The sequence below is a fragment of the Thermobia domestica genome, chromosome 2, assembly GCF_964235325.1.
Source record: "Thermobia domestica chromosome 2, izTheDome1.hap1.1, whole genome shotgun sequence".
In the NCBI taxonomy this organism is placed as follows: domain Eukaryota; kingdom Metazoa; phylum Arthropoda; class Insecta; order Zygentoma; family Lepismatidae; genus Thermobia; species Thermobia domestica.
In genome coordinates, this window is record NC_137455.1 from 361,270,991 (window position 1) to 361,298,141 (window position 27,151).

The 27,151-nt window shown below is 34.7% G+C and overlaps 1 protein-coding gene across 1 annotated transcript in view; it reads right to left on the reverse strand.

Annotated features, from left to right (window-relative positions):
* LOC145678825 (synaptic vesicle glycoprotein 2B-like) overlaps positions 1 to 27,151 on the reverse strand; it is an 88,539-nt gene that overhangs the window by 25,992 nt on the left and 35,396 nt on the right. Inside the window, exons 6-8 of the mRNA XM_081749371.1 lie at positions 19,695 to 19,933; positions 8,862 to 9,034; positions 1,981 to 2,393 (exon numbers count right to left, since the gene is read on the reverse strand). Coding sequence (XP_081605497.1) covers positions 1,981 to 2,393; positions 8,862 to 9,034; positions 19,695 to 19,933 — 825 coding nt within the window. The remainder of the gene's footprint in view (positions 1 to 1,980; positions 2,394 to 8,861; positions 9,035 to 19,694; positions 19,934 to 27,151) is intronic.

Genomic DNA, 27,151 nt, shown 5'->3' on the forward strand with positions numbered 1-27,151 from the left:
CTCCCTAACAGAATAGAGGGAAATAGCTTTCTTTGTAAGGAGATCCGAGGGACATGAGGATTTAGGTTCAGCTTTTTGGACTTAGTCTCTGGAAGACAGTCCCAATTTTCGTGATTAGCATAACACGATAACAAAATAAATCAAAACCGTTATAACTTATAACCCATGTAACTATAACCAGTACTGGTATATCCTAATTTCTCAATAATATAAAAATACGCATATATAATTTACCTCGTATATACAGATGGTCGAAAAAATAACGTCAACAGCATAGTCCACAAATTTGTCATGGCAAACCATATTTAGATTTAAGCATTAATATTTGTGTAAACACAAGTTAGTTGATTAGCAAATCAATAATAATAACAATAATAATAATAATAATAATAATAATAATAATAATAATAATAATAATAATAATAATAATAATAATAATAATAATAATAATAATATTGCGATTCTAACCCTTAGTGTACACCAAGCCGAAGGAGTGGGGAGAAGAACTAGTATACAATAAAGCTTGAAATACAAATAAATTAGTTAAAAGAAAAGACGGACAATATGTAGTTGGTTTCTGACTTTTTTGTGTTGTTTTGTGGTATGGGCACAGTCTAAACTACAATAGATTTTACACATAAATAGGATTAGGATTCGGAATTAGATTTCTGGGCTTTGATAGCCATATGAGGGTTGACATCCCTCGACAATCACACTGTCAGAGGAGTTGGAGAGGAAGAAAGGGATGGGAAAGGAAGAAAGCGACCTGGGGCTACTATGTTAGGTACCATCCAGAGATTGCCCTGGATGTGAATGATGAAAACCCAGGAAAAGTCTTGCTGAGGATGGCTGGCACGAAAAAACTGTTACACCTTTCGACCAAGTGTTCTCACCGGAAATCTAACCCTGGACTACTCGCACCAAAGGCTAGAGCCTTAGCGACTACGCTACGCGGAACCACTACATATAAAGTATATGACTATTAATTTTACTCATGTATTTTCCTTTCAATTTTTCAGTAAATAAAATGTTTTGGAATGTCAAGAGGAAATGGTGATCGATTCCTCTTTCTTCTTTTCTTTTATGCTGTATGTACACCCATACATAGGTTCAAATTTTTAGTTTGATTGAATTTCTGACAGAATATATGGCGCGTTCAATTTACAAGGGAATCAAGCAGAATTTTGATCATTTTGGGTATATTACATCTTTAAGATCTCTACCTGAAGCTCCTTTCAGAACATAAAAGATTATGCTCACATATTATAAATAATAAATCATGTTTCAAAAAGAAAGACCTGATTTTGGACGGTAATAATTACGGAACATGGGACGTGTCAGCAAGGACATGAGTTGTTTGAATGTTATGAGCTAGAGTTTCAGAAAATCGCCGTTAGATGTCAGTCAATGCGTCTTCTCAGTTTGCAGTCAGTCACAAGTAAGATGGCGTCCGCTCAACAGAAGGCGTTTCGTGTGGTGCAGCTTGTAAAAACTGAGTCAGTGGTTTCGGCCCAATATGCTTTTCGTCCGCATTTTGGTATTGACCCGCCTGCACTCAAAAACATTTGTCGTTGGTATCGCCAATTTGAAGAGACAGGATGCTTGTCCGCCAAAACTGCTGTAAACGAAAATACATTGTGTAAAGTTTATGACAAATTTGGCTATCGTTTAGATGTTGTTCGTGCTGCTGCTAGTGGACACACAGAACATTTATAATAGCATAGCTAAAATTTGAAGATTTTGTAAGTATTTTGTAGTATGTTTTTATCAATACATGTGGACTTTTAAAATCAAGTCTTTGTTTTTGAAACACCCTGTATAAAGAAATAATGCTAACTTTTACAAGTTCTTACGCGTATCTTATGAAATTTATGTCTCTTTATTTCACAACTTGGGGGTTGAACTTAATTCTCTTGTGCTCTGAACACCCAATATGATAGAATATGACGTGTCATTAAAATGGGCTTAAAATGTACTTACTGATAAGATTTTTCTTCCCAAGCTTTGGAACAATAAATCCTGCTACCAGATTCACCGTTGCTGCTGCACCGCCAATGGTAAGTGTGTTGATGAACACTTGTTCATCAACATAGTCTATACACGTTTCAGACTCCACTATAATCTCACCACTATTTAGTAAAGTGTTATTAGAAAGTAACAAACCGCTTGTATCATTAGAAGATATGGTTAGATTTTGTTCCAAAAAGTATAAGAATTTATTGCTATTTTCTTGAATATTAATTTGTTGCACTCCGCTTTCTTCTAGTAGTTCATTATACGTTGGCTCAAATTCAATAATTTCACATATAGACAATGAATGATCTGGATATACGCTAGAGAAGTCTTGCATTCTGTTATACAAATCCGGTAGCCATAGAAGTAATCCATTGTAACTAGAAAAAGAAAATAAATAAGTAAAAGATAAGTAAATATAAATAGAGTGAAGAACAATATAGTGGGCATATACAGGGTGTTACTAAAATTGTATCACAATATTTTGGGGACAGATTTTTCATATCAAAATAAGAAAAAAAAAATTCATATGGATCTGTGCTCAAAAGTGGATAGTTTCGGGCTTATAGGGTGCCGAAAATGTGAAACAAGTAAACTTTAGAAGTTCATAGCTCCAAAAGAAATACTGACTAATGCTTAAAACACACTGTATTTTAAAACTATAATGTGTAACAGTTTCGGATATCTACCACATTCTTTATCAAACACTACATACACACTATATCTGTACACTATACACTATACTACATACGTGCAGTGTCTGATGAAGAATATGGTATATATCCGAAACCGTAACACATCATAGTTTTAAACTACAGTGTATTTTAAGCTTTGGTCAGCATTTCTTTTGTTACAATATTCAATCAAAGCCATGGACAGTGTTATCATATCTTCACTATTATGAGACCTATCGTAGTCAGGTCAAGACATCACTGAGGAACTGCTATGTGAATTATCCAAATATCCATGTTTAAGAATGCTCCAGTACCTGCACATCAATTTTTAGAGAGGTAGGTGAAGAGTGATCAAGTACTCCAAAACAACCTCTCTAAAAATGATTGTGCAAGTGTCGGAAAATCTTTAACAGTGGTCGAAGTGAGACGGTATGCGGTGGTATGCCATACCGACTCTGGTTTTTCAGTAATGAGGACATACCGTCTCTGGTTTTTCAGTTATCAAGACAATATTTAATAGCCGATATGCTGAGTCAAAATCGTAATAAAACATGCCGCCTCTGCTTTTTTTTTCCCAGTTCAAACACTGATCTGAAAGATGAATATTTAAATAGTTCACATACTAGTTCTTCAGTGATGTCTTGATCGGACTACGATCGGTCCTATAGTAGTGGAACTATGGACCTTTAAAGTTCATTTTTCACGTTTTCAGCACCCCGTAACTACGAAACTATGCATTTCCGACCACAGGTTCATGTAAATGTTTTTTTATTTTGATGTAAGGAATCAATTTCCAAAATACTGTGACAAATTTTTGTAACGCCCTGTATAAAGGGTTATTCAAAAATTGCTATGCATAAGAAATAATCCTCTTTTCGAATAAAGGAACGCAATGATATTGATACCGTAGCCAACAAAATTCAAGAAAACAGGAAAAGTAGTAGATCAACCAAGGAGTGAAACACTGCCTAGGCAATAGATGAAGCAACATCAACAATAATGCTAGCAGTGATGTGTGTATAGTAGATAGTTTCCACATGTACAATATCTGAAGCTCATAGCCCCAGTCTCCTTTCCTCGTAACAACGAAACAGTACCCAAATGATACCATAACCAACCTTCCCACCAGCACAGTCAGTGTGTTACACAATTTTCAGAGCTAATTTCTACCTAAGATGGATGAGAACATGATATTCTTTTAGCTTGTTAAATTTTCATGATTGTTAAGACCATAAGTTCTTTGCTTTTTCTGTAGTGTTAGGATCTACTATTAAATTTTTGAAACAAAAGTAAAAGTTCAATATCTGCACTTATATACTCGAAAGCGACAAAAATGCCTCCAAAATGGTGATACACGGGGAAAAACAATAGCTTTCTTGTCTGCCCTACGATCGATCATAAATAAATCCCACGCTGAGAGCCCCTACGGTGCAATGAAACTGAATAAGGACTTTACATTACAAAAATATACAGACCTTTAAGAGTCCACAGAACACCTGGCGATTATTAGCAAAATTTGGAGCCAATCAAAATAGAATCTTTGCTATATTCAATAATTTGTACTAAAAGACAAAACGTTTATTATAAAATAATAAATGTGTGTCAGTTTCGCCAACTAACTGAAAATATTGGCTTTATCAAACATTGTCATGTCTGATGAAGCCAATATGTTCAGTTAGTTGGCGAAACTGTCTGATGAAGCCAATATGTTCAGTTAGTTGGCGAAACTGTCTGATGAAGCCAATATGTTCAGTTAGTTGGCGAAACTGTCTGATGAAGCCAATATGTTCAGTTAGTTGGCGAAACTGTCTGATGAAGCCAATATGTTCAGTTAGTTTGCGAAACTGTCTGATGAACCAATATGTTCAGTTAGTTTGCGAAACTGTCTGATGAAGCCAATATGTTCAGTTAGTTGGCGAAACTGTCTGATGAAGCCAATATGTTCAGTTAGTTGGCGAAACTGTCTGATGAAGCCAATATGTTCAGTTAGTTGGCGAAACTGTCTGATGAAGCCAATATGTTCAGTTAGTTGGCGAAACTGTCTGATGAAGCCAATATGTTCAGTTAGTTGGCGAAACTGTCTGATGACGCCAATATGTTCAGTTAGTTGGCGAACTGTCTGATGAAGCCAATATTTTCAGTTAGTTGGCGAAACTGACACACATTTATTATTTTATAATAAACGTTGATTTGCTCAGCACATTTGTATTTTAGTGTAAGATAGAATCGTTTCAGTAAGCAGCATAACAAATGACGTCTCAATGTAGATAATTAGGATAAAAGAATGGATTCCGTAAGTGTGTATAGCAACTCCACGCTTATTTCCATTTTACCCGTGTCATCCTGATCACTGACTAGGCCTATTAGAAATTTTATTGATTCTGGTGAAGGCAATCTACAAAATTTGCAATTTGGGACTGGAAACGTCCTATTGGTTGCTTACAACGCAGTTTCTTGGCGCATGTTCTCAGATTCTTCCTCACATTCTGCACACAGTGCAAGCTGAGTGAGTGGATAAATCGAATGAACACACGAATATGCAACAATAGAGGCCATATTTGAATACCTTTTGTAATCGACATGTTGATAAATCTGCTTTAACTTTTAAATCACCCTGTACATCAAACTATTAAATAATTATGTGTTATAATGAGTAGTATGCACACAAACATACTATAATATGTAGAAGGTCCTCGAGTTAGAGGTGACCTGGCTTATGGTGTTACGAACGGACAAATAAACTTAAATGCGAACAAATCCAATTGACGTACGAGATTCAGAGGTGGCACTGCTATTGTTATTAAAATTATTAATGATGAGGCGGGTTAATCCCTGTGGCAATCCCTTCAGTTACAATAGAACTTTTGATCGTTAAAGGATTATTGTGAGAAAACAGTAATTAATTAATTAATAACATCGAAAATTAAAATAATCTGTTGGTCTTTGAAACTATCGTATATACATAATGGTATTTTGAAGACAAAAACCAACTTCTAAAGGATACCACCGTAATATTTTTGTAGTATTATCTAGATTTTCCCCATAGTTTATTCGAAAGAGCAAATCTACGAGGATATTAGCAAATCGTATATAAGGATTCTATTAAGGCAAGATTTTATATAACCTATATAAGGCAAGCAAATGATAACCTTATGAAATAAATTTACAATTATTTCTGTAGACTGGTGAAAACGAAATATATAGATATAGATATAGATATAGATATAGATATAGATATAGATATAGATATAGATATATAGATATATAGATATATAGATATATAGATATAGATATAGATATATAGATATAGATATATAGATATAGATATAGATATAGATATAGATATAGATATAGATATAGATATAGATATACTGCTAAATGGAGAATTTTAAGTAAGCCACGATCAACTTTTACCAGCATATACAGGGTGTTACAAAAATTTGTGACAATATTTTAGAAACAGATTCCACCCATCAAAATAAGAAAAACAAAAGTTTACATGGACCTGTGTTCAAAACTGTATAGTTTCAGAGTTATAGGGTGTTGAAAACGTAAAACAAGTGAACTTTAGAAGTTCATAGCTCCACTACTATGGGACCTATCGTAGTCGGGTCAAGACATTACTGAGGAACTGGGGAATAGTGAGCCAGTGGTTCACTGTTCCCCAGTGCCTATTTTATTAATGAAACTATTGAGTATATTAAACTAATTTTAAGAAACGAATACAGGAACTAACATATAAATTAATGTTAATATCTTTTACATATTATATTATATTCAAGACGTTTATGATTGAAATTGGTTCAAATATTGATGATTGGTTCAAATACTGATTTTTAATGCCTTTAATTTTTAATTTCTTATTACATCTTTTGGATTTGTTTATACTAGAGCACGAGGTATAATATTTGTTTCCTTTTCCTTTCCGATGGATACACCGGTCAGAAAAGAACTAGGCAGAAAAAAGCCAAAAGTTAGAAAAGAAAAGAAAAGGATTCTTTTCAAAAAAAAGAAAAAAATTCGTATTTTCAATATGGACTCAGGTGACAGTGACGTAGATAATTTGCCGTAGATGAAGATGACTCGTCAATGGATTAAATAAGTCGCTTACCAGAAGAAGACGATGTAAACGTCTACAAAATCCTCATGGAACCAGATATAGCATCAAGAAAAATAAATGATTACGTCTTAATAAAGCTAACAGATGAGAAGTATCCCAAGAAACATGTCTATTATATTGCAAAAATATCAAAGAAACGGGATTTGGAAGGAGATTTTGAAACACAGTTCTTAAGGAAGAGTTCCAAAATAAGTGGGCATTTCTTTTTGTCTGAGTTGATGAACTGACATTTATTAATCAATCAAATATTAGAATTCATTCCAATAATCAGAAGTTCTATGGAACAACAAAACGCCAGCAATCATATGTGGGTTTTGGTGTAAAATTTGATAATTTGAACGTTTGTTGAGACTGTCACTGTTTCAGCCTAATTTGTTTGTGACTACAAAAATAATTTTCATTATATTTTAGTATAGTAACAATTTGCACAGTTTTAGTACTTCTTTGGCATGTGTCCAAAGCTTCTTGGTCAATAAAATTGTGGTTCACTGTACCCAAGTCTACTGGTTCATTCTTCCCCTATATTGGGGAACTGTGAACCAAACAAGATGAAAAAAAAAAAAAATGTATATATATATATATCTAAACCTGAATAGATTAATGGCATTTTATTACGCCATATTAAAGTTAATATACTAAAGTATTTCATCATTTTACATTAAAGTAAATTTGCCAAAATAGGGCTACTTAAGAGACAAAAATTTAAAAAAAAGGAGTTCACTGTTCCCCATCTTCCCCTACACGTACACACATGAAAGATATATGAAAAGAATCCACAAACTCACCAAGTTTATACACCTTCTACAAATGTTCAATATGTGCCCCTATGGTGACACGACACACATCGAGACGACGTGTTTTTGTTTGCTATAAAGTTTGTATTGTTTATTCCAGGTGACAGCACGAGTCCATTATCTTACCGATCGGATGTGATAGTACGAAGTTAGTACCTGTCGAAAATAGAGGGAAAGCAAGAAAAAAGACGTCGTCTGGACGTGTGTCGTGTCACCAAAGAGGCACATATTCAACATTTGTACGTGTAATGTTTTTTGAAAACATAACCTTTTTAAAATAAGTGAATCATTTATGCTAAGCCTGTACTTTGAGAGTTAAGAGCCTGCCTTACTAAAAATAATACAAAATTTACCATTTTTCTTTTTGCTTGATTATTCATCAGTGAAAGGAGATAATGAAATGTAAGTCACCACAATCATAGATAACGCTATTCTACAACAGAAAATATGAACCTGAAGAATGTTCAGTGTTGCAATCCATAGAAATTACAGTGTTGCCAGAAAAACAATTTCCCTAAAATCTAAGTTAAGACAGCGAGTAGAGGAATGAACTCAACTGCATTTGATTACTTATCATGTTGTGTTGGTTTCTTGTGAACTACTTTTTAATTAACATTATTATTTAGTTTTAATAACTGTATGTTAAAACTATTTTGTTTATTACAAACTAAATACAACTATTATTTAAAAAGTAGTTCACAGGAAACCAAAACAACATGATACGTAACCAAATGCAGTTGAGTTTGTTCCTCTACTTGCTGCCTTAACTTAGATTTTAGGGAAATTGTTTTTCTGGCAACACTGTAATTTCTATGGATTGCAACACTGAACATTCTTCAGGTTCATATTTTCTGCTGTAGAATAGCGTTATCTATGATTGTGGTGACTTGCATTTCATTATCTCCTTTCACTGATGAAAAAACAAGCAAAAGAAAAATGGTAAATTTTGTATTATTTTTAGTAAGGCAGGCTCTTAACACTACAATAAGTATATTTTCTCTTATTCATTATATGTGGACATCACTTTACATAAAAGGATATAAATTACTGATAATGACAGAAAAATATTGGAGAATTTACTTGTGTTCAATGGCAAATATTCTATTTCTACTTAATGAAAAAAAAATTGTGAGAAACGAACTTTGTTATGAATAAAAAAAGAAAAAAAATAATAAGAAAAAATTGAAGGAAACAATATTACTTTAATTCTGCAATAATAATATATGCAAATTATATTGCACAATAAATCTATAGTCTTACCCGAAAAGCATTCCAAATTGCATTAAACAAGAGAGCACTGTCACAGATAAATAAGGCGGCGTTAGAAGAGGTTTCGTCTGACTCCATAACATCTTCACAACAGCTCTGGCAGTTTTCAACCAAGAATCTGATTTAAAATGAAACTGTTTTGGTTCTGATTGTACTCTTTCTACCTTATCCAGAAAAGAAAGAAATACAATATTATTATAGGTAATTATAGTAAATATATTGTTACATGAACAGAAGTACTCACACAAAGGGAATTAACAGAATCCTGAAATTGGAATGAAGAAAAGAACTGCTTACCTAGAAAATTATGTAATTATTATCAAATAACAAAACCCTTTTTGGCCCAGTGCTTTCAGTGAGAAACCACATCTTTTTAACTTTTCTCTTCATGCAACCCACTTGTTTTAGAATTAAACCACTTTTAAATATGAACTTTGGAGCCATCTATGGACAGGAGTTTAAATTACTTCCAGAATTTTCGTTGGTGCTGAATCTATCGCCAATTGACGTTCAGAGTTTGTTGTTTGTAGCAGCTTATTGCATAATCGGAGAAATTGAACTGTTTTACACCTTTCGGGATAAATGTTTCAAGAGGAAAGATAATATATGAATATTTTATTCTATATTATTGCTACTGTAAGTGTTTCTGTCGAATTATCTATTCTAAATATGTAATATTCTCTTGAAAATATATGTAGTTTCAGATTGAAACCACCGTGCAACAATGACATGTTATAGCACACATTGTTTTCCGTAGGTTTTACCATTTCTATTAGAATTCATACATTTCCTTGGAATATTTATTTATATTTCTTGTAGAAGTTAATATTCCCCAGTGACGGAAATTGTATATAGGACTAGTGTAAGGATATTTGATGTCACTTCTGACGGAGGGATGGGACGTGGAGAGAGGGAAATTTTGTGGCTCTTCCTTGATGTCACTGTTGTAATGCATTTCTGATTCATAAAGAAGTGTGAGAAGCCATTCTCTTTGAAGCAGTTCCGACTTGCTGTATTTCTAGGATGTTTGGAACACCAAAATCACCAAACTCTCGGAATGGAGAGCGAAAGCACTGTCTCAGTAAAACATAAACCATATGTTCCATTAGAAACAAATTTACAAAAGTTTCACATATGCCAGTAAGAGGAACATCTCGCAGATGTGTATTCTGTAGCACTTCCCAGGAGCCTCATCGAACGCAAACAATATGCAGTACCTGCAATATAGGACTCTGTATAGCAAAAACCACTGTAAGAACTGCTTTTATCACTACCACCACATGAACGTGCAAGGCTAGATATGGTCTGGTGGTTGCAAGATGAACTAGAACCTTTGGCAACCTTGTGAATGTTGTCCCAATATATACATTATTGTGATATTACTGCATTTCTATTAGTATGATCAAATATTTAGTAATGTGTTTACTTTAGTATAGTAAAAATGTATCAGCAGTTATTGCCCAGTGGTTTCAGAGTGAAACCATGACATTTGGTAACACTGTAATTATTGCTACAAAATGTTATTGTAATATCCTTTGTTTTAGTAACATAATAAACATACGTTTCATAAAAGATTTCCTTTCTCTTCATAAATTCATTCTTTGGGAAGCAATGCGTAAAAGAAGTATACTTTCACTAACTACTTTATTTGATAGATGTGAAAATACAGGGTTTGCTTGAAGCCGACTGACGCATTTCAATATTGAATATGGCTCAGGTGCAATAGCTTTGAGTGGGTTACGGGTGGGAGATTGGAAGAGAATAGGACGCCATTTTATAGGAATACCATAACTGTTACCATGAACATGATTGGAACGTTGAACAACGTGTTTTCTGTGTTGGTACTTATTACGAAACAAAGTCAGTCAGTGCACCGATTGCTCAGACATTTCATTGTTACCTGACATTACGCTAAAGGTCCATTGTAACTGTTGCAGTATCCTTATGAAATGGTATCCTATCCATTTTCCATTCCCGGGCCACAACCCACTCCAAGCTATCGCGCCTGCGCAATATTCAACTTAGAAATGTATCAGTCGGCTCCGCGACACCCTGTAGTAGAAAGAGAAGATAATGGAGAAACAAAAGTAATTATATATATATACATATATATAAAACAATACATGCTATAAGTACTTTCGCTAAACTCTTCATCAGATATGGAAAGGACGAGGTAGGCAGAAAAGAAATATTAAAGAAAATACATATAATTCTGAAGTATACAGCTACTTGTGTCCTTTTCTATTGACTTCTCTTTTAGATCTTATCTAATAAAGCATTCAGCGAAGGTATTCTTCTTTAAGTGTTATTTTCTAATAATTTTGGTGTTTTTAGCTAAGTAGTTCATTTTCTTTTCCGATTTTAGTACGGTGACATATATACAACTTTAGGACAACCCACAGCAAAAGTCTCAGGTGCACACAAGTACATAAAGGACTATGTATCTTTAAGAATCAAAGATACATATACGAGGACAAGTCAAAAAGTAAATGGACTTGCAATTTCTCGCACTATGATTTGGTAACACTACTAGAATCCAGCTATATTAGTGTCGTCTGCAACAGCTCTATGCAACGTGTCACTCTTATTCCCGTGTTGGTCGTTGAAGAGTAGCAGACCGTTAAACATGGCAGCTCCATTGACGATCTGCACCAAGGAGGAAATGAGGGCAGTAATTCGCATTTTGTTTGCGGAAGGTGTTAAACCTACGAAAATTATTCGTCGAATGCAAGGACAGTATGGTGACAGCTGTTTATCGCGAAGCAAGATCTACGGATGGATAGAGCGTTTTAAACTGGAAAGAACTTATTTATGTGACGTATTTATAGAGGTAATATATACAGCTCACAACTTTAAGCACGGATCATATCTTCAGACTATACTATTTCAAAATAGAAATGCATGGTACCCATATAAAGTATTATGTAAAACTATGAGAATAATTTCTTCCCTCTTAAAAGTTTCACTAGAAAGTGAGCTCCCCTGTTGCTATATGGTTAGTGTAGGGGTTCGGGTGCCGGTGGGAACGCATGTGGTTCCGGATCCCACGTTAAGCTGTAGGTCCACGTCTTATATAGCCTCACATACCAGAAAGTGAAAGTGTGCTGATTGGTCTGGAGTTTAATTTTCCATTCAGTACCAATGCTGTAAGATATATGTAGCTAGAGCTAACGTGTAATCAGAGCCACACCAGGAGTAAAACTTGGGTCTGTGCACAGGAGACGCATATGATAACATATAATCATTAAGAAGCTTCAAAGTAAAAATGAAGACAGATTAATAAGTTTAAGTGAATGATTTTTCTTCCTTTCAATTCAATTTTGCTTCTCCTTCTCATCTTAAAATTAAATTTTAAAAAATAATTTTAAAAATTTTAATTTTCAAAGAAAACCAGTTGAGAAAGTTCCAAAAGCATTGCCAGAACGAATTTAAAAAGAATTATTTTTTCTTATTAACTTCTACAGGTCTACCAATTGTTCTATGTACTTTATTATTATACTCATTTACATTTATAATTTCCTTGAGTATTAAATTTTTTCCACATGTCTTGTTTAAGAGTTCTGTTAAAATGTTCTACGGTATGTTGTTTTACAAAGACCCGTGCTCAAAATGGAGGGCCTAAAATTGAAAAATTCGCGAAATATCACCTCTCTATGACTTACGGTTCCCGAGATATGGTTGCTTAAATCTCTCGAAATCGGAACTTTTTGGGGCAATATCTAGGGAACGGTGGCCAGTTGGCCAGAGGCCACTGGTTATTATTTGAAACTAAAATGTTCACCATCCTCTTAGCTATTGATCACCACCAATATCATCTCTGTATTACTTACCGTTCCTGAGATATGGGTCCTTAAATCTCCCGACATTGGAACTTGTTTTGGCCAATATCTAGGGAACGGTTAGAGTGACGCGAAAAATTCAGTTACTTTTATTAGATAGTTTTTGATACTCTATCGAACGGAGGGCTCAAAATTGAAAAGTTCACAAATAACAGACACACACATAAATAGAGAATTCAGTAACGAACTTTTTCAGCTCATTGAGTGTGAGATGAGGTTGTTTTACAAGAAGTCTGTAACCATATTTAAAACGAAGACAAATTTAAAATTACATATTTACAAAGTATTCAATAGAATATCCCTGTTATTACATAAGTTCATATAGGTCTTATTCTTCATATTTTTTTGTTTGTTTTATCATTATCCTTTCTTTTTTTTCCAGAAAAAAAATAAAAAAAAAATAAAAATAAAGTAAATGAAAGTACTACATTTTGTTGTTTATATGGTTAGAATAATTCAATGAATCTAAAACATATACAGTAGGTGGCACTAATGGACTAGTACAGTACATATATGATCCAAGCTATATTTCTACTAATAATCGTGAAAAAATCATGAACATTGTATGAAAACTCGCTCTCAGTACACTGACAATTCAATCAATCTCGCAGTGTAAAGCTCTCTTGAATTCGTGAATCAAAACATGTATGACAGATGACGTTTATGGTTTTTCATAAGTTAGTGAGCACTTCTCGAGACCAGATTTTTCTTAAAATCATAAAATAGCTGTAGCCTGTGTTGCATACATGAGGAATTCACCGGTTCTGTGAAATGTAATGCGCAAACGCGTTTCATAAAATGACTGAACTTATTTTTCCATCTTATGAATCGGTGAATCCGATGTTACTTTCCCTTATGAACAGACAAGAGGTACGGCGCTCGAAAGCCGCGGGGAAGAGAAGGCGTGGTCAAGCACACAAGGCAGTAAGACTACTACTGCTGCCATCTCTTATTGAATAAGCAAAACATTACCACTTGCAATAAGATTCATAATAAACTCTTTTTTTTATATGTGACTACACGTCACACCCGAAAGTTTGGTTTCATTATGATAAGAATTAAATTTTACTTGCAGTTTTGTATTTATCCATTTTTGAGGTTAACGTATCCAGAATGCTGTCTTTGAAAATAAAGATAGCATTCTGGATACGTAAACCTCAAAAATGGATAAATAAAAATAGATAGCTGTCGTTGAAAATAAAGATAGCAAAGTTAATATTTCGTTCTAAAACTCTTCTTGGTCCTCTGAGTATATGATAGAGGTGCTGATAAAGTTTGCATAAGTTATGGACATTTTTTTTCTTTTTCCTCTGTCATTTTTTCTTTCTTTTTGTTTCGTTTCTTTTTTTAGTTTTCCAAAGATCACGAAAAATTTTTAATTCTCCTTGAGTCTCTGAAAGTTAACTCCTCATCTTAGATCACCGTTTCTCAGTCTGTGGTCTATGAACGACAAGTGATGGAGATCTACCCTTGTGGTCATGGGCGCCCAAAGAAAATTTTCTAGGGGCATCTCCCTGGTTGCTATATTACTCTTGGTATTTTTTTATTTGTATTAAGAAAATCTTAAGAAATTTAAGTTGTTATTATAATCGTGCAGCCATATTTTCGTGAGCCAGGGAAGCTACCGCCCCTTTTAGGTGCCCATGCTTGGGGTTCTCTTAGATTGAACGTCGGTTCAAAAAAGTAAAAAATAAATAAATAAATTAATTAAAATAAAATTCAAATGAATTGCACACAACACACTATAATAAAAAACAATTTAATAAGGTAAAAAAATATAAAAATTATGTTAGATTATACAGTTGTAATATTCTTAATAGACCTCAATTATTAAAATGAAACTAACATTATTTTCTTCTTAATACTAATAGGAAAAAAGGTAATATTATTTAATACTAATTTAGGAATATAAATATACTGTTATAATAGTAAATCCTTAAAACTAAGGATGCGCACGGGACGAGATGGGACAGAATTTTCGTCACGAGGTTCAAGACATGACAGGGCCCTTCGTATATGAGACAGAATTTCCGTGACGAGATTCAAGAAAGACAGAGTTCTTCGTATATGAGACAGAATTTTCATGACGACATTTTGTCTCATATACAGAGACAGAGCTCTTCCTAGAGAAACATATACACTTTCCGAGACGAGACTTCACTTTTACCTTTCCGAGACAAGCCAGTGGTCTTACAATAGAAACAAATACATTTTCTAAGCGAGATATTATTTTTAGGACATCTTCTCGAGACGAGGGAAGAATCATCCAATACAATACGCAGAGCAGAGATACGTTTTCGAGACGAAACACCACTTTTACACGACACTTTTTCGAGATAAGACAGCCTCAAGTCTTGTCTTGTGCGTATTTCTACTCAAAATAATAAAATAATTATAAATTTTCTTTCAAAGGGGATAGGAGCAGGGGAATCTGTAGAATATGCAGATTAATAAAAGTGGTTCCCAGTTGAGAAAAGTTTAGTTATATTAAACAATTCTCTTTCACTAAAATTTAGAACATTTTAGGTAGTACCAAGACTAGTACAAGTTTGAAGAAATTACCCTTTTTCATTCAAGTGACTGACATTATTTTTCGTATTCAACATGATTAAGATAAGAAATAATAAAAATAGATAAAATCTTCCAAAAATGAATTAAATAAGAAGTTAATATTGGTCATTTTTCACTCCATTACGTGGATTCATGTCTTGGGGATTATAGTTGATGAATAATTTATCATTGTAATTCTAAGACTGGTTCCACATTATGGAGTGGAAAATAACAACTGTTTCGTTTCTCCTTTGTGTATTTCGTCAATGTTCCCGCGTAATGTAGTCGCTAACGCTCTCATGTTTGGTGCAGTAGTCCTGGGTTCGATTACCGGTGAGGACGCTCGGTCGAAAAGGTCTAAAAGGTTTTTCAGGCCAGTCATCCTGAGTGAGATTTTCCTGGGTTTACTTCATTCGCACCAGGCAAGTGCCGGGATGGTGCCTACCATACAGATCTCAGGTCTCTTCCTTCCTTCCCGAATCCTTTCTCTCCCCTCCCCCTTTCCTCGGATAGTGTGATCACCGAGAGACGTCATCCCTCATACGTGACGAGCTAACATGGCCATAGATGCCAATATATAGATACAGATATATAAAAATAAATAAAACTTAATAACTCTTGAACCACCCAACCGATCTCGATCAAATTTTCAACATAGATGACGTTCGGGCTTGGGATAATTGGGATAATTTGACGGTGCAACGTAGGGGAGAAGGAAGGGGAGGCGAAGATATATGTAAAAAAAGAAATAAAAATGAACGTGACTGTCTATGTGACTTCGCTCTTGAACCACGTGACCGATCTCGATCAAATTTTCAACATAGATGAGGTTCGGACCTGGGATGATATCTATCTATTCACTTTGACTATATAACTTAGGGGAGGAGGTAGGAGGGGAAGATATATAAAAATAAATACAACTTAATAACTCTTGAACAACCGGACCGATCTCGATCAAATTTCTAACCTAGGTTAAGTTCAAACATGAGATGATTTTTGTCATATCACTTTGACGATGTATCTTAAAGGAGGGGAAAGACATTTACAAATGATCGAAAATGACCTATATTAGTGTAGAATCTATAGTTTTTGAGGTCGCTGAGATGAACAGTGACACTTCTGATGCCACTTATATCCAAATTGAGCCCCGCAAAAATTTGGGAGAGGAGGGGTATATATATATATATATATATATATATATATATATATATATATATATATATATATATATATATATAATCAAAATGACTAATATCAATGTGGAATTCATAATTTTCGGGGTCACTGTGATGAACAATGACACTTCCGATGGCGTGGCCCGCAACATGGGGAGAAGAGGAGATATATAAAAATCTTCGAGAATGACCAATATCAAGGAGCGCTTTAGTAATAGTGAAAAGTGACTGACTAATGAAACATATTACTATCTTTTTCTTAATTTAACCCAGCGAAGCGGGTAATTCATGCTAGTAGTTACTAAAGTACAAATAAAACATGAAAAATTAAAAAAAGAAATAAAACATGAAAATAAATATATTAAAATGTAGGTTTATATGTTTATTCTCAAGAAAAGTTTATATGTTTGTGGCCAATCCTTTCGGCAGTGAGTTCACTGATCGATTGCAAATTTTGTGTAGATTGTTCAGTTTTAATTGAATATTTAAGAAAAAGACCATTATTTCTTTATTGCATTTTTAACGGTGCACTGAAAGTACTGAAATTTTAAAAAGTAAAGAATTATATCCTACAAGCTATACATTCCTACACCACACATTTTTATACGGAGTTAGTATATCTCTCAGGTATTTGTTTCATGGAAAAGTGATCATGAAAAACGAAGGATAACCATTTCTCCAGTCTAAGATGAATATTGTTTGGAGTGTTTTGCTCAATGAACACCATATATCACTGACATTATAATTAATTGTGTGTGTAATGCATTTGCTTATTATATATTATATGCAAGAAGAAAGAAAACATTGATCATACATGAATTAGAAACTCCAACCGGAAGTAATCTCAAATCTTGCAAACAGAGCGAGATATTGAAAAAATAATCGGAAAAATCTCCCCTTTACGATACTCCTTGTACATTTCTTCACTTGTGTCTCTAAAGGGACATGTACAGATGTTGTGAGGATTGACAAGAAGATTCATGCTCATATATGAATGATGCGCTGTATAGAGAGCGCAGGTTCAGCTAGTAAAGAGAATATCAGAAATGGAGTATTCTAATGAAAAATGTTATATACTGTGGAGGCATAATGTAATACTAATGCAATGAACAAAACTGTAAACATGAAAATGATTTTTCCCTCCGGTTAGTATTGCTAGATACAATTAATCAAAAGCAGTTTAGAAGTTTGAGACAAATCTAAAATATATACGAGGTTGATTTGAAAGTAATACATCCAAGCCCACTACTTGGCCAATAATACTGAAAACATTCTGAACTGTTTATCATTATTGCACTGATGCTTGCGCTATAGAATGTCAATTGTTTCACTTTCCGTTCGTTCTAGAGTAATGGAGCAATACATGGCATCCAGTGGTGACATCTGGTTGAAACACCAGACAGTCATTGAATTTCTAACTGCGGAAGGTAGTGTGCTCAGGAACATTCACCTCCGGCAACAAATCATGGATACACCATTACTACCTGGAAACGAAGAGACAGTCCATGGAGTAAAGCTACATGTCCTCTCCTCCGCCCAAAAGTTCAAAGTTGTTCCACCTGCTGGCAAAGTGTTTGTTGACATTCTGCCTTATCCTGCCTATAGTCCCGATCATGCGCCCTGCGACTTTTGGCTGTTCCCCAAACTTAAGAATCACCTTCAGGACTAACGCTACAGTAGTGACGCAGAGGCGGAAGCAGCAATTCAGCAATGGTGTCACCAGCAGCAGGTACGTAGCCAGGATTACGTAAAGGGGGGGGGGGAATCCGTGACATGAAACTGTAGTCGTCATACTAGGAACTCGATCAATCTAAACTATTTTACTGGCAACACTTATTGGTTCGTTTAGCCAGGATTTCGTAATCGAAGGGGAAGGGGGCGTGATACGAAACACTGTGGTTATCACACCAGGAGCTCGATCAATCTAAACTATTTTAATGGCAACATATATTGGTTTGTTAGGACAATAAAATGAAGATACAGTATATTAGTAAGTACTTTAGTTGGAAACTATGAAGAAATTTCGAGAAAAAGAATAAAAAAAAGTGTTGAAAAAGATTTTACAATATTTACGTTCCTTCCTTTGTTCATTCAAATATAACAATTTTCCTTTCATTATGTCCTCAACTATTATAAAAAGTACATATCCACTATTATAAAAAGACATATTCAATAATGTCTTGTAAAATATCATATATGTGTTCCTTTCTCTGCTGAATCAAATGTAAACAGAACTTCCTTTTTGTTTTTATTATTTCGTGAACCTTTTGTTTTTATTATTTCGTCACTACTGATTATTCCAAATGACAGGTTATCATCATCATCATCATAGCTATTTTGCCTTTATTGGCAGGTCACTTGCCGCAGCTGAGAAGCTTCCATGCTCCAGAGTCCTCCGCTAACTTCTTCGTCTTCGCGTATGATCTTTCTGTTTTGATATCATCCATTAATTGTAGTCTCCTTCGCCCCCTACCTCTTTTTCCCGCCACCATACATATGACAGGTTAAAGGAACAGTAAAAAGCTGTTTCTGAAATAACATGTTTGATACTGCATAGAAGCGATAACGAAAAATTGATAAAAAAAAAGTGTCCAGACTGTTACAGAATAGCACTATAATTTCGGAAGCTTAAAATTTCCCTGACTAGTAGCAGAATTCTGAGAATTCCGTAACTTTCCTATAAATTTCAAGTTCCCTGATGTTTCCAGGATATCCCACTTAATCGCTACCATGTATTGCAAGTGATACAAATCTCCTCATAAGAAAGAGTAACCAAAAGCTTGCTGTAGCTTTTATTTTTAACGCTGAATCTTCTTTAAATCGTTTTTTTTTTGTTTCATCCTTCCTTAATTTTTTCATTTCTGGTTTCGAAGGGGGGAGGGGTCAGCACCCCTGGAGCCCCCCTGGCTACGTGCCTGCCAGCAGCTACCATAATTCTTCGCCGACGACATAAGAAACCTTGTTTCGCATTGGCCCAAGGCTCAAGTGTGTTGCCCGTAATGGGGACTATGTTGAAAAATGATGCCACCATTTGACGTTGCAGGCTGACGTTGCAAGCTTTCTACTGATATTTGCATCGGTACTATGTGTCAAACACAAATAAAGGTATCACCTCGGACTCATTACTTTCTGAATCACCCTCGTATATATATATATATATATATATATATATATATAGAGTGTACATTTCGACATTTCAATGGTTCAATTGTTAATGATACTCTTGGCCACAAATGAACTAAAAACTAAGCATTACTTACTGGATAATCGTCTGGATCTTTTCCTGTATTTATTTTATACATTTTGCGAAAGACGTCCAATGCTTCCTCGGATTTTCCAGTTGACATAAGGAATTTTGGACTCTCGGGAAAACATGTTAGTAATATGGCCGTTATTAAACTAGGTATGGAACAAACAGCGACGAATATTCTCCAAGAATTGTACTTTATATATTCATTTTCAAAACCCCATGGTTGTGGTATAATTAGCCATGCTAACCCTTAAAATGTAAAAGAAAAAAGAAAACATAAAATATCGAACTGTTCTACATTATATTTATAAAAGAAGCATGTTAGGTAATTCGTAAAGTACATTTTTATCCAAAACTGAAATGAAGGCTGATATTCAGTGCAAGATATTTTTGATTGCGATAATTTATAGATATTTTTAAATTGACTGAATCATTATTTTTCTTAAACAGAGATTTGCTTCCTCCTTGGTTGGTTTATGGGCATAGAAATATAATTGCATTTATGCAGTTACTTGACACAATGAAGACTACAATTCGTATGGAATGTTTATTAAATGGAATAGACTGGAATTTCTTCCTTTGTAGAAAGTACATTACTTTTTTACAAACGATTTGAACTGTACTTGGGTTCACACCCATACACAGGAAAAAGGAAAATATTATCAACAAAAAGGAAATTGCATATCTATATTGCATGAGGATTCACGCAAAATAGAACATTGTTTCATCATCATCATAGGTATTCTGCCTTTATTGGCAGGTCACTTGTCGCAGCTGAGAAGCTTCCATGCTCCACGGTCCTCCGCTAACCTCTTCGTCTTCGCGTATGATCTTTCTGTTTTAATATCATCCATTAATTGTAGTCTCCTTCGCCCCCTCCCTCTCTTTCCCGCCACCATACCTTCTAGGACGTCCCTCATGATACAATCTCTTTTTAGGCAATGTCCCAACCAGTTTATCTTCCTCTTCCTAATAATATCTAAAAGTGTTCTTTTCTCACCCACCATTTCACACTCTCTCATTCGTTTTCCGCTCGACCCAACTAATTCTTTCCATTCTTCTCCACACCCACATTTCGAAGGCTTCCAGTCGATTTTCATCACCTTTGCGTAATGTCCATGTTTCTGCCCCATACAGTACAACACTCCACACGAAGCATTTTATGAGTCTTTTTCTCAACTCTTTATTCAAGGTCCCACAGAACAGACTTTTCTTCCTCCTAAAGGCTTCTTTCGACATTCCTATCCTTGCTTTTATTTCACGTTCGCACTTCATGTCATTACTAAGAATGAATTACTAAGAAAGAAGAAACGAAAAGAACATTGTTTAAGCCATCATAAAGCACATCGGACCTATCATATAAAAATCCATTATCCACTAGCCAATCATATTATATAGAAAGTCTGTTCTATGTAGTTCACTTCGTCCTTTTCCGGTTTTAGGTGTTATCTGGCCAACATCCTCCGTAGAATATATAAGCAAAAATAAACAAATATTTTCTCTGCACTCTCCGACTAGCACCAACCGAGGTTCAATCTTCGTGAGGTGTCACCTTATATGAGGTAAATAAATCTTTGATTTTGTTATTAACTAAGTTGCTATAATCGTAATTTCTATTCCCCTAGACAACATTAATCTTGTCGTGGCTCAAGCTTATGTTTTAAATTTTCTCGGAGCCATGATTTACAAAATTCTAGATACAAAGACTAGAACAGGTGCCACTTGGCATACACATTTATTGCTAAAGACGCTTTCATAATACAAAAGATGAGTTATATCTATTTCAGTATGTTGTTTTGTTTATTTAAAGTTTTTTTTGTTTACTATCACATATTGTTGTTCGTTTTTTTTTTTTTAAATATTTCGCTTACTTTTATTTTATTATAATAAATAATTATTAGTATTAATCTGCATTTGTTCTGTTAGGTTCTGTTTTCTCTAAACCTTAAAGACTGTGGCAAATTTATTTTCTTTAAAACATTTCCGATTTGACGTTTCAACAGAAATCTGGGGCTCGTGACACTTGGGATTGTGGTCGCCTATTTTACCCCAGACAACCTACGAAATAGTTTCATTAGACTATTGATTCTGTCGCTTTCAATAGAATCTAATTTTACTTAAAGTTCTCCTTATTCCTTCCCGTATTACGATCATGGTCTGACGAAAATACAGGATAAAGTTGCTGAAATTTCAGCCTACCGTTTCAGTTTTGGACTCTAGATCAGCAAGAGTTATTTTATGTACACGAAACATGTATATTTAGAAATATCACTGATTTTACTCTATGATAGTAAAACATCATAGTGCTATAACACATTTCTTACCAACAAAATTGGAATTAAACACTAGTGTCTTCTCATAAAGTAAGACATTTTTATAAACGATATAAAACTACTATTTTCTTACAAATTACCTAAATATTATAGCAATTGAATGGAACTTGTTTCTAATACCTCCTTTGTAAGGTAAAACCCATTGATAGACACTTTTTATGCCACCTATTTAAGGGCGTCAAATATTTCAGAATTTTGAATATTTAACCTTAATTAGTTTGGGATATTACTAACAATTTTTATTTTATTTTGCTTTGATAGTTATGTTTTTGAAAATATATTGTAACTAAATAAGAGAACACTTTATCCAGAAAGTAGTAACAAAGTTCCTAAATGATTAAGATACTTCATCGTATAAAGAAGCAATTCATGGTGCATATGAAAGAAACGGTACCCAGTTAAAGACATCCATAGAACACAGGACAAAAATAAATGACTAAGGTTGTTGATGGTTCGTTGAATAAGAACAAATGACTAAGGTTGTGGATGGTAAATTGAATAGCAATAAATTACTAAGATTTTCGATGATATGTTGAATAATAATAAGTGAGTAAGGTTATCGATGATACGTTGAATAAGAATAAATTACTAAAGTTGTCGATGGTACGTCGAATAACAGTAAGCGACCAAGGTTATCGATAGTACGTTAAATAACAGTGAGTGACTAAGGTTCACGATGGTACGTTGAATAAGAATAAGGGATTAAGGTTGTCAATGGTATGTTGAATAAGAGTAAGTGTCTAATGTTATTGATATTATGCTGAATAACAGTAAATGACTAAGATTTTCAATGGTACGTTGAATATCAGTAAATGACTAACGTTTCCGATGGTACGTAGAATAAGACTAAGGGACTAAGGTTGTCAATGGTACGTTGAATAAGAGTAAGTGATTAAAGTTATCGATGGTACGTTGAATAACAGTAAGTGACTAAGGTTCACGATGCTACGTTGAATAAGAATAAGGGACTAAGGTTGTCAATGGTGTGTTAAATAAGAGTAAGTGTCTAAGGTTATTGATATTACGCTGAATAACAGTAAGTGACTAAGGTTTTCAACGGTACGTTGAATATCAGTAAGTGACTAAGGTTATCGATGGTACATTGAATAAGATGTCGATGATACATTGTCATTGATTAAGAATAAATGACTGAAGTAGTTGATAGTAGGTTGAATAAGAAAAATAACTAAGGCTGTCGATAGTACATTTAATAAGAATAAGTGATTAAGGTTGTCGATGGTACATTGAATAAAAATAAATTACTAAGGTTGTCGCTAGTACGTAAGATTAGACTAAACAACTAAAATTTCCTGGTATATATATATTGGATTGGATTGGCCTTTGAGTTTAGCGTTCCTTTCAGCAGCGAGGCTATGCGAAACGTGGACCTACAGCTTAACATGGGATCCGAACTACGTGAGCTCCAACAGGGAATCCAACCCGTGTAGGGTTTACACTTATTGACAAAGCACGAATTCCTTGATTTATACAGGTTTCACAGGTCATGGTCTACAAATTGCAGGTCTATATATAACGTAAAAAAGCAATTATATTTTTTCCGGAGGATCCCTCATTTACTATGGATATATATGAATGTTTTATGTGTGTAGGTAGATAAGTTTGTCAAAAGAGATTTATTTTAAAAAATATCTCCCACCAAGGAAAAATTCGTATTTAAAATTCCCTGACTTATCCAAGTTTTTAAGATTTTCATGATTTGTATTTTCTTTTCAAGTTTTATTTAGCTTTTCTTGAAATTCTATGATTTTCCAGAGGAATTTTTATGAGTAAGCTGAATTTCTGGACTTTTCAAGCTTTCCCAGGTCGATAGAAACCTTGCCGCGGTATCTAGAGCAAAAGTACTCAGTGTGCCAGGTAAGTAATGCAACTTTGTTAACGAAAAAGAATAGTGTGTGGGAATACGATTTACTTTTATTCAGAAAAGTCTCCTGATGATTCTACAACGCTTATTTGTGTTGTACGACTGAACAGAGACATGCTGAAAGCCTTGGATTGGAATATACTTAAGCGTGTGTCATAGTGCCTTGGATGTCAGTAATGTCACTGAAATGCTCCTCTCTTATGACATTTCAATTTTGAGAAAGGAAAATGTTTTCAAGGGTTAAATGTAGAGAACACGGAAGATGTTCCATCCGGATGGACTTTGAAGCGAAAAAATATTTTCCAGGCAATGCATCGTGTGAGGATACATTATCATTCAAAAGAAGCCCTTGTTCTTGGCCAGTTCATTCTTGCATAGCCATGTTAAGAAATGTAGATCCTCAAATAATGCTGGACATCCAGTTGATGTTCTTCGAAACAGATTTGAGATGTGTGAAGCCGTCTTTTGAAAACAGCAACCTCAGTCTTCATATGTGATTTTGTAACTTCATTGCGTGGATGAAGTTGTTCCTGAAAAGAATTTGACGTATTTACGAACAACTCAGACAATCATTGCCATGAACATGCACTTCTGCTTAATTTGCAGTAAAATGTTACGACACTTTTTTCTTCCGTCACAATTTCTTACACGGAGAATTTACATACACACATATTTTAACGTCATTAAACCCGCTGCATCATTTAATCGTTTGTTCTGTCCGCAATTACAACACTATTTTTAGTGATTCAGTCTACAACAAATTCTCTTCTTCACATAGCCTTTTTTTAAAATGTTTTATGACATTACTTATTTGGCAAACTAAGTGCATTGCCAAAGGTGGTCTATGGTGTACAAGATAAAATAAATGGAATGGTTAAGGTATACAGTACATTAAAAGAAATATTTCAGTTTAATGTCCTTTAGGATAAGGGAGATGATAAGCCAAATTAATATTGAAAAAAATTGGTGGAATGAGAAAGTGAGAGAAAACAGGAGTACCCGTGAAAACCCACTGACATGGTGTTGTCCACCATAAACTTACTTGGCCGGGGATCGAATCAGGAACCCCACGTACCAAAGGTATGCGCTCTACCACTGAGCCACCGTTCCATGGTATGTAGAATAAAATAAAAAAAAGAGTATGTCGTAGCATGCAGGACAAAAGAAATGAAATGAACAAGGTTGCAGGACAAAATAAATAAAACGAATAAAATTGTTCATAAGATGCACGACAAAATAAATGAAACGAATAAGGATGTCAGGGACGGCACTAAGGATGGGCGGGGGTGGGCGACCGCCCACCCTATGAATGGCCTTGCCCACCCATCCGCCCACCCCAACAGAAGTAAAATGATGAAGGTAACATCCTGTACTTCAAAAGCAATAGGTATTACTATTGATTGTAATGTAATGGGTTCTAGGACCCTGTTTAACTCTGCAAGGAACAACGATTTTATTTACAAACATAATTCCAGATACAGTTGAACGCCAATTTACACTGGAATAAGCAGTCTTCACCCTAAAAGGGAACTTTTCCTCTCATTTGAGAAAATTGAACCACTTGCACGCGTCATTATGCATGTCATGTCGATAGTGTAGAGGTGAAAATGAAACTTCTCGCGAAAGTTTTGAAACATTATGAGGAGGAAAAGCAATGCAAAATTACCTCCGTTTCTCAGTTTACTGAAGTGATGAATCACTTCAAAATTGCTTTTTATGAAATTCAGAAATTAGCCGTAATTGCTGTCACCATTCCTGTACCTAGTTCACCATGTGAACGTTCTTTCTCGTGTCTTAGACGGGTTAAAGCATATCTACACCCTGTAAAGAAAAAATAGCGAAACCTCGATTCTCAAGGTAACTGATACAGAAAACCATAGTTGCAATCCGCTAGAAAAGAAATAAAAGGAAACGAACAGTGGGATACTTCATTTGCGTTATATGTGATACTTGTGGTGTAAAACGGCGCATGCTAATTTTTTTATATAGCAGTAATATTATCTTCAGATGGCAGTGAGAACACCTCGCAAGATATTGTAAGAAGAATTCTGCTTTGAATTTGAGATGTGTAGGTCCAGGTAAATAGTATTTTGTGATTGTTCTTTGGCTTCTCAATGTTTGGAGTGTCAAGTGGCAGTATTCTTGTCGTGCAGCGTTGTTTTTGTTTGATATATATATATATATATATATGGACTGTAAACAAATAAGGTGGGTAAGAAATGTGATTTGTCGCCATGTGAACAAGGCATAATTCTTACTTTGCTCAGCTACGGTAAATCTCGAAGGGAGATGGGTCTAATACTCAAAATCCACCACTTGACGGCAGGAAGAATAATTCACAAGCAAAGGCAGCATAACAATCGTTCCTTCGTCAACAATGTGATACAGAAAAGAAAGCATCAATCACAGCAGATTGCCAAATAAAATCAATACCATTGCAGAATGAAGGAATGAGTTCCCGGCAACTCGCTTCTTTAATTCGAGATGAGCTGGGAACTGCAGTTACTCGTACAGCTGTATTGTCTTCACTGTATGAAGACGATATTACAAAGAAGAAACTTCGTAAGAACCTGAAACTGACAAAATCACAGAGGGCATCAACACGTAGGTGTGGGAGCCGATATGCAACTTGGACTTAAGGCAACTGGAAACATGTCAATTTCTCCGCCAAAAAGAAGTTTAGAATAGTGGCAAGCGATTATAGTGTGAAGTTGTGGATACGCACGAGCGTGGAACTTGACAACGATTGCATTTAAGAGGTGCAAATATTCACTCACTGAGTGATGGTGTGGCTTTGCTTCACCGCTAAAGGTGTGAAAACGATTGTTATATGTGAAGGGTCAGTTGATGTACGAAAATATATTCAAATTCTGATACGTAAAGTTTTTACAACAGTTAAAGATTACTTTTGTGAAGCAAATATGAACTATTTCGTTTTCCAGGACGATAATGCTTCATGTCACCGAGCGAAAATCGTTAATACGTGGTTCAAGAATATGAGTATTCAGAGACTCATGTGGCCTCCAAACTCACTTGACATGAATCCAATCGAAAATGTGTGAGTCAATATGAGCAGAAGATTGAATATACAATTATCACGAGTAGAATGGAAATCATGAAACAGGTATTCCGGGGGTGATTCCACGAAATCGACGCTGGATTTTGCAATAGCCTTGTTACCAACATGCCTGGATGATTCGCTACAATGCAGAAAGCCCCTGTTGGACATACAAAATACTAGTTTGCTGTATT